Raw genomic sequence first — 15992 nt, forward strand, 5'->3', positions numbered from 1 at the left:
AGAGGATGAACCAGATTAAGTTCATCAGCCTGACTGTTTGGTTCTTCCTTGCCATATCAGACACTATTTTGAAAAATTATTTTAACAAATACATATTCTATGTTTATAGCTTGATATACAGTAATAATACAAGGGGGATTTGTCAGTATGAGATCCTTAGATTGCCCTTGCAGGAGAAAATGGCTATGCTAAAGTAGAGTGTTAATTTTAAATATATTTTGTCACCTCTAAGGCAATGTCTTGAAATGGTATTTTAAAAACTAAAAAATTCAAAAGTTCAGAAGAGAACACTGAGAACACTGAGAGCTGTAAATAGTCATTGATAAATAATGAAAATGAGACATGTGTATAAAAAGTTATTCTTCTTACTCCCATGAGTGCTTGGGAGGTAGGGGCTGGGGGATCAGGGATTCACAACTCTTTCCAGCTGTAAGGGGACTTCAAGGCCATCCGGAGCTACATAAGACGTTTAGTTTGCTTTCTGTTGGTTTGCTAAAGTACTGACCAAATACACGTTTGGGAGGACAGGGCTTAGTTAATTTTGTGGTTTCTCTTCATTATTAAGGGAAGCTAGGGCAGGAATTCAAGGCAAGAGCTTGAAGTAAAACTACAGAGGGACACTGCTTATCATCTTTCTAGCTTGCTCAGTTACCTTTCTTATATTGCTAAGGCCCATCTGCCTAGGGATGGTACTGCCTATAGTGGGCTGTGTCCTCCCACATCAAACATGAATTAAACAATCTCTTAAAGACATGGTTACATGCCAATCTGGTCTGGGCAATTCTCCAGTTGAGACTACCTCAAATGAAGCTGGACTGTGCCAATTTGACAGCTGAATCTAAATAGGACAGAGACCTTGTCTCAAAACATGGTAAAAAAAAAAAAAGCATGCCTAAATCAACCACCCATACAACCAAGAAAACACGTAGAGCATGGATGAAGAGATTTCTATCTATGCTTAGTGTGAATAATTTTTGGCACACTGATCCCTGATGCTTTGTGATGAGTTTACTGAACTGGAATGTAATGACAGACACCCAAGAACTGAATCAATTATTTCAACAAGATGTTTGATTTCTCCTCATGAAAAAGAGTAAAATTATCAACTGTGAGACTTATGTTATATATATATTTATATAAGATAAATTATGTGCATGTCATAACAAGTTTTATCCAAGTCAGGTCTTGTACCATTATAGATAAATCTTCCCAGATCAGTTCGGTTATGCTGTTCATCTGTCACCTGTTCTGAAAGTTTGCTTCTAGTTTATGTATTTAGGAGCAAAACAAAGAAATAATCATTTGATATGCTTCTTTTTCAAGACAGTTTCATTATGTAGCCCTGGCAAGCCTAGAACTTTCTATATAGATCAGGCTGGCTTTAAACTTACAGAAATCCATCTGTCTCTGTCTCTCAAGTGCTGGGATTAAAGGTGCCCATCATCATACCCAGAATTTGATAAGCTTTTGATTGGCATTAAAGGTTGTTGACACAGCGTAAAATCCTCTAATTTTGAAGGTTGAAACAAGAAGAACATGTCACCCTGGGCTGCACAGTGAGACTCTGTTGCCCTACATGGAAAAATAACAACAATAGCAACAAGAAAATAATTCCAATAAAACCCACCAATGTTGTTAAATGAATGTATGTATTTCATATTTTAATAATATACTAAAATACATAGTACATATAAATATCTCAGGAATATAGGAATATTCTCAGGGGAAATTAACAAATAACAGTATATCTCAGCTGGTGACACAATAATTTAGACATTCATGAACTATAGTTTTAGTCATAATTTTCGAAACCACATGTAGAAATACTACATTTACAACAGTAAATTGGGCTTCTAATTATGTGACATGCATATGTTAGAATCATAATCCAAATAATTTGGCCTTGAGAAAACTAGATTGCAATAGTCATCAATAGGTAATAGATAAAACAGAATAAAGGAAATTGAGCTGTGATTCAAAACCTCAGTTGGATAAATGTAGGGTGGGGAGGGGGAAGAAACATGTAACCCTGACAACCATCTATAAGAACCATCTATAAGACAAGATGTAAAGATGTAAAAACTTAAGACTAACAAGAGTCAGCAGTGTTTTCAATGAATAGCAGCGAATATAGCTAAGTTCAAAGTTAAGTAGGGCAGTGCTCCTGTGAGAGAATCTGGCCTTTCCAGTTTACAATGAACCCTGAAGACCATTCCCTGCAAGAGTTTGTTCAATGAGTCATTTGCCTTGTTTCCTCACCCATAGACTTTCCTTTGTATCTCTAGCCCCTATTTCCTTCTTTTATGGGGCTCTTCCTATTTCTTTGCTCCAGCATGTTGCTTGAACCCATTTCTCACAAAATGCAACTCCCTGAGTAATCAGATGGGTATGGTGGTAGCCCTGTCTCTCATGGAATTAGTTTCATTCTCTGTCTAGAACAACACCTTTCACAGAAGAGCACAGAGGGATAGTCACTGAGCCTGCAGCATCATGCTGCAGCAACTGTTGGACAGATTATTAGAGAGGCATGAATCCTCGAAGCCTGTTCTGTCTTGCTTTGTGGGACAAAGGCATTGTCCTGCTTCCTGAGTATCTAGTGTCTTATTCTGGAATGCTATATGCAAAGACACAACCTGAAGCTACACAACCTCAAGCTCAAGGTGTTTTCTTTCTCTGCCCCATCAAATGACTCCTTTTCCCGTCTAAATGAGACTTTGATTTCTGGGTTTGTGGCTTGAGAAGATGTGCTGTGTTTTCCAGTTGCCAAGGCTCTGTGGGGGTTGGGTTGGTCTGCAGAAGCACAGCATCAATGCCCACCTGGAACACTGAACCAGAGACCCCCTGTGTCTGACACTGCTCACCTTGCAACCCTTACACAGCCTATGGATCCATTACTTAGGATTACATAGTTCCTCTGGTTGGCACTCCTTGCTAATTAATGCCTTGTAGATTATTTTCTTCACTCTTCCTTGTGGTCAGTACTAAGGTCTGATTTGTGTCCACCATATGTGCTAATCGCAGGAAGAAAATATCCCTGGGAATTCGTTCCATTGTTTAAGAACAGCTGTATCTCCTCTTTTCCATGGATCATAACTAAACCTCTGGTTTGGCCCATGCATTATTTCTATTCCTTTGTTTCAGAATCCAGGTAGACCCCCATCATACTCCTTCTGAAACTGATCAGCATGGAGTCCTCATGGGAGCCCAGTGCATGTGGGTTAAAGGTGTTTGTGGAGGTTCATGTAGATCAACTCCTTCCAAACAATCTGCTTCCAGACACTAAGGAAAGTATTTATGGTGTGGACATTCACCCACATTCGTACTTCTCCAGACTCAACTGCTTAACTATATCGACTTCCTTTCCTGTTTATGAAATTGTCTCGTTGTGTAGCTTTGGGTGTCCTGGAAATTGCCACGTAGACCAAGCTGGCCTCAAACTCAGGAGATCTGCTTGTCTCTGGCTTTCTAATGCTGGGATTAAAGGTGTGCCACCAAGCCTGGCCCAGTTAGTGAAACTTGTTATCTCAGTGAAAGCACAAAATGAGATGAGACAGGCATCCTGATCCTGGATCCTAATGACATGAATTATGTTTCCTCCCACCACCATGCACTGAAATTTAGAAAATTGTCAAAATAGAGAGACCCTGAGCGTCTGCATTGGTCAGAAGAAATACAGACTAATAACATGTTCCTGGCTATAGTTTCGGATCACACCATTGACTGTATACACACATTCAGAAGACAAGAGAACTGGTCAGTCATCTGTAAACATCCTAATGAGGCTTTAGATCAGAAAAGAGAATAGAGAGAGATGCTGGCTTGTGTTTGTTTTCAAAGACAGGTCCTAGGTTAGAGATGAGGATCTTGCTAAAGCCAACATTCAGACCAGGGGTCAGATTTACAGGAAGAAAGATTGTGACTGGCAAAGAAGAAAACCTGAAAAGAAACAAAGGGTTCTAAAAGCAGACTGCTTGGGAAGAGAGCCGCGTTCATGACACTCAGAGTTTCACACTCATTGGAAGTGCCCTTCAGAATTTGTAAAAAATATTTCTGATTAGGTGAAGGTTTGTGTTAGTAAGGGGTATGACATCTCACCCTGCCATGGTCTTTACTTTTCTAATGTCAACAATATGCTTAATTTTGAACCCCTTCTCCTAATCTCCACTGTGTACAGCATTTTGATTCTTCCATATTTGTTCTTTTTTTTTAATAATTGTAAAGATCAGTTTTTATCTGTATTCCTCAAAGTGTATGTGCCTCTATGTCTATGAGTTATCTTTATAAATAATGAACTTTTGATCATTTATTGCTGACAGTATATAAGATTCAATCCTTCTTCCTAGGACACTGTTTTGATGATCTTGCAAGGTTATAATGGAACCACATTCAAGCCATAGAGTTTAAGTTTATTTCTTAACAAAGAAAAAGATCCTATTAACTCGTCCCTAATCACTGTCTGGAGTGTGTACTGTTAGAATTAATTCTACTTTCACTTTTTTCATTAAGACATTCACATGTGGTGTTGGGACATTAATGTCAGTACCAAAACCAACGAGGCACCAAAGTGTTGTTCTGTCAATCCTCTATCCCATGCCTTTGCAGATACATGCAGATGCCCACTTGTACCCTGATCAGCCCTACCCCTTCATGATGAACACAGAACACTATTGCATTTTTGTTCCACAAGCTTTCCAGAAAATCTACAAGGCTCTTTATCAAATGTGCAAGAATAAATATTCAGTATAAATTCCCAAACCATTGATTGTTCATAGTCAGTTTAGTTGAGCTTCAAAGAGTAAATTTTCATGAACTGCACACAGAACACAGTCACCATCTGTGATGGGTACCTCTGTGTGTACCCCTCCGAGAAATTCTTGGTTTGTTTCCACAACTCTGACTGCGCTTCTATCCTTTGGTCCTCAGTGATGCTTGCAACTTACTATGTCTATAAGAGCCTTACTGTTTATGTTTTAAATTGTAGTTAATTAATTTTATGAAATTGCAGAGATAGAGATTCAGACTAGAATTTTTAGACCAGATGTGTAACAGAGCAGCGTTCTTAGATGACAGAGAATGTAAGAGTTCACGAGAGATAAAATATTTTTACATTAATTTAGTGTTCTTTGCTACCAGAATAATGGCCCAACACAGTGGAGTCTAGTGCTAGTTCTTAGTGGAGTATTTCCCCTTTAAGTGTGAATGTGAGTATCTCACCCAAGCCCCACTTACCTGAAGTTCAAGGACAAATCTCCTGCCTTTCTCTCTCTCTGTTTTACTGGCTTCAAAGGAGAGGAGAGGTTCACTAGAGACTGGTGGCAACTTGTGACGTCTGAAAGATACTTCCCACTTTGGTTCTATAGTGGGAAGGGCTCAGGTCAATGCTCCTGTCTCTTAGAAGTCATGATAGCATATATAGTGGACAGTATTGAGTCTCCCAGCCTAGGAGGTGAGACTGTCCCCTTTTACCTTGACCCTTTGAGTCCAAGAAGTAGCTGGTGTGTTACCAACTCCCCACCCAAAACTAAAGCTGCAGACACAAATTCTATCCTGAGGGAACTCACAAGCCTTCTTGGGCTTTGAGCCCACGATGGCCTGCATATTAAAGTAAGCAGTCTACCACTGAGTTATAGCCCCAACCTCATAGAAACTATGGAGAATCAGTGGCTTACAAGGCATGACCTTGGAGACCTAGGGCCCCACTGTGGCAATTACAATGAACTTGACTGGCTCCAAGATATGACTTTCAGTCTTCAGTACTCTCTATTCCCCTGGCCTCTGTTAAACCTGTGTGACCCAGTGTGCATTCTTAGGATAACGGCTTACTTGCTGTGTGATTCTGCAGTCCAAGGTTCCATCTGCTTCTCTACGTTGACCCCTACTCTCCCTTTGCCAGACAGACCAAATGCCATGTTGCACATGAAGCCTGAGTTGTTCAGCAAACTACAGCTGCCTTCCTTTACACGGAGTCTTCATATGATGCCCAGAAAGTTATTCAACTGATCCAGCTGATCTTAGTTTCCTTTATATGAGTTAGAATGCATTAATTTCTTTCCCTCTCTCCCTTTCTGCCTCCCTTTCTTCCCTTGTTGCCTTTGGATTTTATCCACATTTATTAACTTTAAAAGTAGAATACAAAGTAATAGGTTTCATCATTAGATCTTCATACATAAGTACTTTATACTTTGCTCTTATTTTTCTCCCTCCCCATTGCTATTTTCAATCCTCAATCATCCCTAGCTAGTTCACTTTCTTCCTCTAGCCCTTCCTTCTGTTTCCTGACTGCATGTATCCCTTTACCTTCTCCATTAATATCCTAGTTTGCTTTCTATTTCTGTGATAATGGCCATGACTAAAATTAACTTGGGAGGAAAGAGTTTATTTGATTTTATAGCTTATAGCCTATCACTCAGAGAATTCAGGGCAGGAACTCGAGGCAGGACCTGAAGCAGAGGCCATGGAGAAGTGCTTCTTACTGGCTTGCTCCTCTTAGCTTGCTCAGTTTGCTTTCTTATACAACATAGAGCCACCTAGGGGTGGCACCACCTACAGTGGACTTTATCACCTATGTCAATCATGAACTCAAAAAATGTCCCACAGGCTTGCCTAGACAATCTAATAGAGATATTTTCTCAAATGAGATCTTCTCTCTGTAGATGACTCTAGCTTGTGTCAAATGGATAGGAAAACTAACCTTTACCATTAATATATTTCCCCTTTCTTATAGTTTTATGAACTGCACATACATGCATGTAATTTTAAATCTGGATTCTATAGATGAGGTAAAATATTAAATGTGTCTTTCTGAATCTGGCTTGTTGTGCTTTACAGGAGGATTTGAAGTTGCATCCATTGTTTTCCTCAACAAATAAAAAGATAAATTACAAACAGCTTTTAATATACTAAAGAAACATGGGTTACACAGAGCTGCTTATCTGTGGTGACTGTTTCCTGGGCTAAAGTCTAAAGAAAATTATATGTTGTGGTTGTCAGAACAGAGGTATTTTACTTACTTATTTAAGTTTATTACCAATATTTTTGATGTAGACTGCCCAGACCTCAGCACAGATCAACAGTGTTTTCTTGTGCTGATTTTAGCGAAATTCAAGATTAAGATAGGAGAAATTTGTAGCAGGGGACATTGTTAGATGAAACAAGAAAACCAGTCCTTCTAGGAATTTTGTCATCTAGTGATTCTCCTGCATAGAAGTCAAACACTGTTCAGCAAAGTCTCTGTCTCATTTTCTCACCTATGTTCTTTCTGTCTTCCTTCCAACTTTTTTATTTTCAAAATTATATTGAATTTTTATTAGATTATATGCGCAGTTAAATTGTCATAGTTTATACAGTAGTGTGTTGATGACTATATCATAAAATCAATTTAATAAAGTCTTAGCTAATACCTTTTAAAAGTTTACCGCCAACCTTGCTTTAAATATTTTTTTTCAAGTGCCTATACTCAGGAGTTCACATCTGATTCTGTTTCATTTCCTCAGACCTAGACAGAGAGCTTAAAGATGTTCTATGTAATGGGGGCCATCCCAAAATTTGCTCCTAGTTTGTGGGATATGTTCTTCTAGCTGGGCTGCATTGTCTGGCCTTAGTGGGAAAGGAAGCGCTTAGCCTCACAGAGACTTGAAATGCCAGGGTGGGATGACACATAGAGGACCCCCACTCACTCAGAAAATAAGGGGTTGGGGGATAGGGGATGCATTGCTGGAGGGGATGACCAAGAGTGGGGCAGTGAGCAGGATGTAAAGTGGATAAGTAAAATAGATAGATAGATAGATAGATAGATAGATGGTAAATAAATATGTTCTGTGTAGCTTTGCTTTTTCCTTCCATCTTTAGGATCACAATATCTACCTTTCCGAGGACCTTTTCCTCATTAATTACTTATTTATTTACTTTACATCCTATTCTACACCCCAGATTTATTATGATTTTTTTAAACCTTTCACACAGCATTCATTCTTGTCAAAAAGGACAATTCTCAAGCTTCTGTGTGTAAAAACCAGATCAACCAATTGCCTTCTCTTGCACAAGTTTACAGTTCCAGTCCCTAGAACAATGCCTGGCATCAACACGTTATCAGAAAAGAAGTCTCCTATAAAGTGACCCAAGCATAAATCTTGCTGCATGTGAATATCAACCTTTAACCAGGGAAGCCCTCATGATTTCCTCTTCATTTCCACATTGTTAAAATAGATCATATCTGAAATTTGATGTGCTCCATGAAATATTTCTGTTCCTGTTGCCTTAATCGCCACCCACATCATAGAATTGCAACCACTGTATCTGAAATGGGCTTAGAGATGTGAGAATACATGGCCAGGGTCAGAACTACTTAGGAGAAATATATGAACTCTTGGCTTTTGCCTTTGAAACAATGCCTTCTACCTGGCACCACATTGTGAATATTGACTTGGGTATGGTGTTTTTATTCTGAGTTTAGCCTTCTCTTCTTGTAGTAAATATTATTTGGGTTTTTAAAATGCCTCTATAACCACATAATTCCCAAAACAAAAGACACAAAAACCTTTATATTTATAATAAGCCTTAAAGCACTAGAGCTGGGGAGATGTCTACCCTCTATGCTATTTTTTCTACTTCTCTGTTAATAACCTTGAGATATTACTTGCCACGTTCCACCTGGGCTGCTCCTACTCCAATAGCCTGGCCCTAATGGCCACACACTCATGATCTACCTACACAAAGCAACTTTTTCTTCCTCTTCTCTCCTTCTTATGATCTCTGCCTGAGATCCCAAGCCCAAGGAATGTTTGCTCTGCCCTCTCTCTTCTGCCGACTTCAGGTTGTAGGCATCTTTATTAACCAATCATGGATAACTGGGGGGGGGGGCAAGGTTCACAACAAAAGCTGGTATACATGAAGATCTGCTCATCTTGGAGCAATCATGTGTTGGGATAAAGAATTTGACATTTGAATACAAGCAGCACCAGACCAACCACCTACATCCTCTCGCTCCCAATTATACTTAGAGTCCATGTCCATTCTCCTATGGAGAATTGCTATACCTCTCTCCCAGACTCATTTCTTGGAGAAGTTATGACACAAAGCAACCCTTAATACCTATTTTGTGAGGGTCTAGAAGTGTTTTAGACCACCAGTTTTAATTTTCAGATAAGTAAGAAGTATAATCCTGATGCCTACTGAGGAATATCTTCTGGAGATATCCCTTCTGGTCTCTATAGGCAAGATGAGTTTTGTCATATGAGAAATATTAGACAATATTTGTATAAATTTCTGTTCCCTTCCTATGTTGTGCTTGTATCTCTCCCTAGTACCTTGCACAGAGCTCCCTTCACATCCTTGTTTCTTAGGGTATAAATCAGAGGGTTCAGCATTGGAGTAATGATAGTATAAAAGAGGGCAGCAAACTTCCCTTCACTCCCGGAATACACGTGGACAGGTTGGAGATACGTGTACATGGCTGAGCCATAAAAAAGAAAAACCACAGTAAGGTGGGACCCACAAGTCCCCAGAGCCTTTCTGCGCCCAGCTCTTGACTTGATCTTCAACACTGCATGAGCAATGTGTGCATAGGTGCCTAGAATTAGTGCTACAGGACAGACCAAAATTACAGCTCCAGCCACAAACAAGTTGGCCTCTGTTCCTCCTGTGTCCTCACAAGCCAGCTTCAGGAGAACAAGCATCTCACAGAAGAAGTGGTTCAGGTGATAGCCACAGAGAGGTATGGTCATGATGAGGCTTGTCTGAGTCAGAGAGTTCACAAGGCCTCCCACCCAGGAGGAGATGGCCAATGCATGGCAGAGAAGGGGGTGCATAATGCTTGTGTAGTGTAGTGGACGACACACAGCGACATAGCGGTCGAAAGCCATCACCACAAGGAGCATACACTCAGTTCCACCCAGTAAGAGCACTATGAAGAACTGGGTCATACACCTAACATAGCTCATGGTCTTGTCAATTCCAGAAATATTGACAAGAAGCTGAGGTACAATGCTGGTGGTGTAGCAGAGGTCCAGGAAAGAGAGGTTGTTAAGGAAGAAGTACATTGGTGTTTGTAGTCGACGATCCATTCGTGAGATTGTGATGATGGTGAAGTTGCCAAAGATGGTTAGGAAGTAGAACATTGAAATGAAGACAAAAAAGATATGTTCCAGATGAGGCCAGTCTGAGAAGCCCATCAAAATGAAGCCACCTTCTAAGGTGGTGTTGAAGCTGCTCATAGATTGTCACTCTCACAAAACAGAAGACAGCTCAATGCTTCCAATCAGAGCATGCACTTTGAAGTCACTTGAGCCCACAAAGTAACCCAAAGCTATATGAAGCCTGGCATATTTGCCTTAATTGTGGTCTATCGCATGTTGAATCTGCTAGGTGTCACAGTCTGAAGGCACAAGGAGTACTTGTTTTAAAAACTCTGCAGTTGGCTTGGATTCCAGAAACAGCAGGACCTACAGGGAGGAGAGATAATCATCAGCTTATCTACAAAGGACTGCAGCACATCATCTAATAGGAACCAGATATCAGTGATGACCATAGAGCAACTTCAGCACCATGATTGAGAAGATAGTGTGTAAGACCGTACTTTAACCAGGACCCAGGCCAGGTCCTCATCCTTGGAGTAATGATAGTATAAAAGAGGGCAGCAAACACTTTACGCACTGAACCATTTCCCAGCCTCTGAATTATCTTTAAAACGTTTAATTATTACTTTGAATCCCTACATACAGCATTTTAGAACTTGCACATATGGTTTTTTACCTTCAAAACATCAACAATTGTCTGTATTAAATTTCTAGTGTGTTTGTTCCTGTGTGTCTGCGCATGATTTTTATACATAAAATTCTTGATCAGCCATCATGTCCATTTTTTAGTCCATCTAAGAGTTTATATCATATATAGATACTAAAATATTAGCAAGAAAATATGCTCTCACTGAATTAATGTATTCACATGGCACAGCTAGAAGATGCACACACCAAAAGCTCTCATTGAAATGTATGTCTAAGCACAGCTGAGCAGACTTCTCCTTGCGTGCTTCTTTCTGCTCATCTACCAACAGTCTTACAAACATATCCTGACTCACATTGTCCAAAGGTGGTGTGATACTTCTGTGTTCTACAGGCATCTTTCCATTCAATGGTGACCTAGTTACAAGTTGGCTAACTCACTAGCTATATGTCTCACCATACACGGTCACTTTGGGATGTCTATAAAGCTTAGATGATGGGAAGGCACTCCTTGAACAATAAACACAACTACTTTACCAAACCAGAAATACATAGAGACCAATGGTTATAACTGAAAATGATATTCTACATGTTCTCATCTCCCTCCGTACAACTCCAGTGACGTTTCTGTAGGATGATGCTAGCAAGAGGATGAACTCTCAGAACACAGTCCTTTCCAATGACCAACAGGACATTAACAGATTTAGCTATTTCTAATATCCTTTGGGCACGAGGACTTATCTTTTAATACCTAGGGATATTAACAGAAACACACACCTAGAAGGGTGGGTGTGAAATCTGGGCAAACAGGCACCGCATCTTCCTTTCTCTCTACACAGTCTTTCCTTCACCTCACAGCCAACCCCCAGTGAAGAGTCAGCCTTTGCAAATGTTCCTACTGACTGACAGAAATAGTTTTAAAGGCTCCCGCATTAATTATCTCTTCCCACCATGGTATACATTGTATCTACTGTATGTACATGTATGTGCTCATGTGTGGCATGGCATGATTGTGAAGGTCAGAGGACAAGCATGAGAACTCCTTGTCTCTTGCTGTGTGGGTCCTGGCAGTGGAACTGAGGTCATGAGTGTTGGTATCGAGCTCCTTTACCCTCTGAGCGATCTTGATGGCTCATTGTGCACTTTTAAACATCTCAAGACTAGGTGTTTGCACTCAGAGACCTAAGTTTCCCTATCACCCACCAATTTAATATTGTCAGAATATGGTGAATTAAGTCAAACATGAAATTTGATTTTTCCCCCAGGGAAAAGGAGGATTCTTCCTGTTTTTCTTCCAAACTATCTCCCTCCTTAGGCCATGTATTCCTTCTTTCTCTTCTCTTCTTTTCTCTTCTCTTCTCTTCTCTTCTCTTCTCTTCTCTTCTCTTCTCTTCTCTTCTCTTCTCTTCTCTTCTCTTCTCTTCTCTTCTCTCTCTCTCATTTTTATTGAAAATAATTTTCATACAGTATATTTGGATCACAGGTTTCCTTCCACTATCTTCTTTGATCTCTGCCCCACCTCCCCACCCAGTCACCTCCACATCTACTCTCTCTTTCTTTAGAAAAACCAAGAGACCAAACAAACAAACAAACAAACAAACAAACCAACCAGAACGAAGAAGAAAAACACATGAAATAGACAGACAGATGCACAGACAGAGAAAATACAGACACACACAGACACAAACAGGCACACACACTCCAAAACTCATAAAGCACAAAATCAGAAACCATAATATCCAAGCAAAAATCCAGTAAGATAAAAAAATTGCCAAACAAAACAATATGAAAAAAATCTACCAAAATATCATACCACTCAGTTGTGTTGGGTCTCCTGCTGGGCTTGGGTTAGATTAAGTATGACTTACATACTCAATGAAACTCCATTGGAGAAAGCAATTCTTCTTTTTCAAGTACTTATCAATTGGAGATATCATGCCAGTCAAGGATAGGAGCTGTGTCCAGTTCCCCCTTTCAGCTCTGGCATCAGTCTGATTTGACTCTGTGTGTACATCATGCATGTTCTGTGTGCACTGCCAGTGTCTGTGAGTTCACATGTGTGTTAGTCCTGTTCTGTCAGGAAGGCACCGTTTCCTTGGCATCATCCATCTTCTCTGCCTCTTACAATCCTTCCTACTTCTCTTTCATTTAGTTCCTTAAACCTTGAGGGGAGGGGTTTGATGAAGACATCACACCAGGAGGGATAGAGGGCACTAGGAGAACAAGGCCCTCTAAATCAACGGAGCAGAGCTCATATGAACTCCCAGAGACTGAAGCAGCATACATAGGGCTTGCATGGGTTTTCATCAGGTCCTTTGCATCCAGTTTAGTGTCTTTATGACACTCTTAAGCAAGTGAGTGAGTGGGTCTCTGATAATTGAGTCTTCTTCTGGGTTCTTTTTCTTCCCTTAGTTTGCTTTGTCCAACTTCAATGTAATGGGTTTTTGTTTGTTTTATCTTATATTTTACTTCGTTATGTTTTGTTATGGGGAGTGGCTCCAGATGGGAGGGAAGGTAGGGAGGAACTGGGAGGAGAAGACAGAGGAGAAACTCATGTTGTCTTTTTCCCAATAGATTTTTCTGGTTGTATTCCAACAACTCTTGACAGTTTCCTTTCTTCATCTAACTGGCTCTAATGTTTTCAATTTACTTGAGATTTGGAATTGTAGTGTTGGAGTTTTGAAAAAGAGTTCAAAACAATTTTATACCAACCCTTACAGTTTATTTAAAACAAACCTTTTGCAACTGGAAAGTGATACAGGGCAGATTTTGGATGCCCTGTACAGAGTAGAGATAAGATGAACAGGATATAGAGATCTAGTTATTCTGTGAATGACACAACATTTTTTTTTTTTGATGAACATTATCTTGTGCACCCACTGTGTGCACCCAATGCAGTGGAGTTGAGTGCTAATCACCTTGTGGACTATTTCTCACTTCTTAGATTTTAACCATCAAGACTGAGTAGCCACCCATTCTGCACTTACCTGGAGCTCAAGGACAGAGAAGTGCCACTCTCATCTCCAGCAATTCTATCAGCATCGAGGAGAGACGGCATCTACTAGGGCACAGGTGATGAAAAAGATATTTTCCACTTGGCTCCTGATGCTGTCTTTCTTAAGATGGGACAAAGGTCAGAGTTACTAAGCTAGAGAAATTAGTGTATTATGTGGTCCACCCCTGATCAAGAGCAGAGATTGCTGATGCCAAAGCCTAGAAAGTGGGAGCATCCTTCTCACCAAGCTTCTGCTTTCTTAACCCCAATTCCTTTGTCCCTTTCTGACCCTGATGTTTAGCTGGAGTATTATCGCCCCATTTCCTGATCCTAAGGCCTCCATAGACGTATGTCTGGGGACACTGAAAAGGACACTAGAAAGTACTGGAGAATGAGTTAATTAGTAAGTATGACCTTAGAGACCTCTGAGCCCCATTGTGGCAAATTATCATCCAATGACTGTCCTCTAAGATCTGCCCTACAGTCTTCTGATCTTCTATTCCCCATGCCCTGCCAGATTAATTTGTGTTATTGACAGTTTCCTCAGAAAACAACTTCTCATTTGCTCATGGAACTCTGCAACCTGAGGTTCTTTCCACTTCCTTATTTTGACCCCAACCGTGACCAGGCCTTCATCAATCATACCAAACAAAGTCCATGTCTCACTTAAAGATTACCACATTCATCACACCTCAATTATGTTTCTTCTTTGGGCTCACGTACACACACACACACACACACACACACACACACACACACACACACATTTCCCCCACATATATCTAAGATACCACCTAGTTTGTGACAGGTCAGGTGATGCAATCAATGTCCTGTGATTATGCATTGAATCTTTTTCAGGATCCATTATCTATGTGATATTTGTATGTGATCAGCAAAAAGAGATACAGCTTTCATTAAAAGCCTAGGATGGGGAGCTAAGATGAAAGGATGGACCATCCAGAGACTGCCCCACCTGGGGGTCCATCCCATAATCAGCCACCAAACCCAGACACTATTGCATATGCCAGCAAGATTTTGCTGGAAGAACCCTGATATAGCTGTCTTGTGTGAGGCTATGCCAGTGCCTGGCAAATACAGAAGTGGATGCTCACAGTCATCTATTGCATGGAACACAGGGCCCCCAATGGAGTAACTAGAGAAAGTACCCAAGGAGCTGAAGGGGTCTGCAACCCTAAAGGTGGAACAACATTATGAACTAACCAGTACTCCCAGAGCTCGTGTCTCTAGCTGCATATATAGAAGAAGATGGCCTAGTCAGCTATCACTGGGAAGAGAGGCCCCTTGGTCTTGCAAACTTTATATGCCCCAGTACAGGGGAACGCCAGGGTCAAGAAGTGGGAGTGAGTGGATAGGGGAGCAGGGTGGGCGGAGGGTATAGGGGACTTTTGGGATAGCATTTGAAATGTAAATAAAGAAAATATCTAATTAAAAAAAGCCTAGGATGGCATACAATTTATTTATAGACCTTTTCAGAACTATCACTGCAATGTTGTTGGGTAGGTGTTTTATCTCATGTTTCATGAGGCAGAGCTGTTTTGAATGTAACCTGGATTTTGCTGTGGTGCATTCTCTTTCATTAGCAAAGCTGAGGTTGAATCAGTCAAGGGATGGAACACAGATTAAAAGTAGGGGATGAAGAGTCTAGAACTGACATAAATATGTCCCTGTTCACACTCATGTCCATTCATGCTGTCAAGAGACATCAGGACGTCATTACCACATTTTTAGAAAGCAGTTCATCCAGTTGAAGGAAATGGCTTGTTTCCAGTTCTTGAGTGTTGTGAACAGCGCTATAATAAAGTCTGGGCTGACAATTCTCTTCAGAATTTAGGCATTCTTTTGTGTGCATATCCATTGCCGGGTTGGTAGATTAAATGCCAGTTCTAATTTTAATTTTTTGGCAGAAGCTCCATATTATCTTCAGCTGTAGCCAGTACAATAACAAGCTAAAACTTGGAACTCCTGGGAGAGAAGAGCAATGACCAATGAGACTATGTATGGATACATAGCCTCTTTGGGTTCCTTTTATGAGAGAACAGCTTTATTTATAGTTTGGTATACCTGAAAGGCAGAGTAAGGCCACTCAGAGTGTCAGCCTTCTCTAGAGCTTCAGATGTCACGGGCTCAGAGTTACCTGCTGGCATGACTTTCACAAAAGGCACACCTGAAGGCATTTTCATTCTGGGACTTAGATTGTCCTGCAGTACATCTATTGGGGTCTATTGCCCTTTTTGCATAGTGGTATGTGTTGTGTTGTG

The 15992-nt window shown here is 40.5% G+C and overlaps 1 protein-coding gene across 1 annotated transcript; it reads right to left on the reverse strand.

Annotated features, from left to right (window-relative positions):
- Window positions 1-9275: 9275 nt before the first annotated feature.
- LOC110305552 (olfactory receptor 2Y1B-like) lies at window positions 9276-10211 on the reverse strand. The gene has a single exon (XM_021177569.2). The coding sequence runs from the start codon at window positions 10209-10211 to the stop codon at window positions 9276-9278; it is 936 nt and encodes a 311-aa protein (XP_021033228.1).
- Between the last annotated feature and the right edge of the window lie 5781 nt (window positions 10212-15992).

Source organism: Mus caroli, unplaced genomic scaffold (assembly GCF_978045245.1).
Source record: "Mus caroli unplaced genomic scaffold, Mus_caroli_1 scaffold_13, whole genome shotgun sequence".
NCBI lineage: Eukaryota > Metazoa > Chordata > Mammalia > Rodentia > Muridae > Mus > Mus caroli.

Excerpts from the sequence above, each read along its gene's own strand:
- LOC110305552 (XM_021177569.2), bottom strand. The coding sequence starts at position 10,211 with ATGAGCAGCTTCAACACCACCTTAGAAGGTGGCTTCATTTTGATGGGC.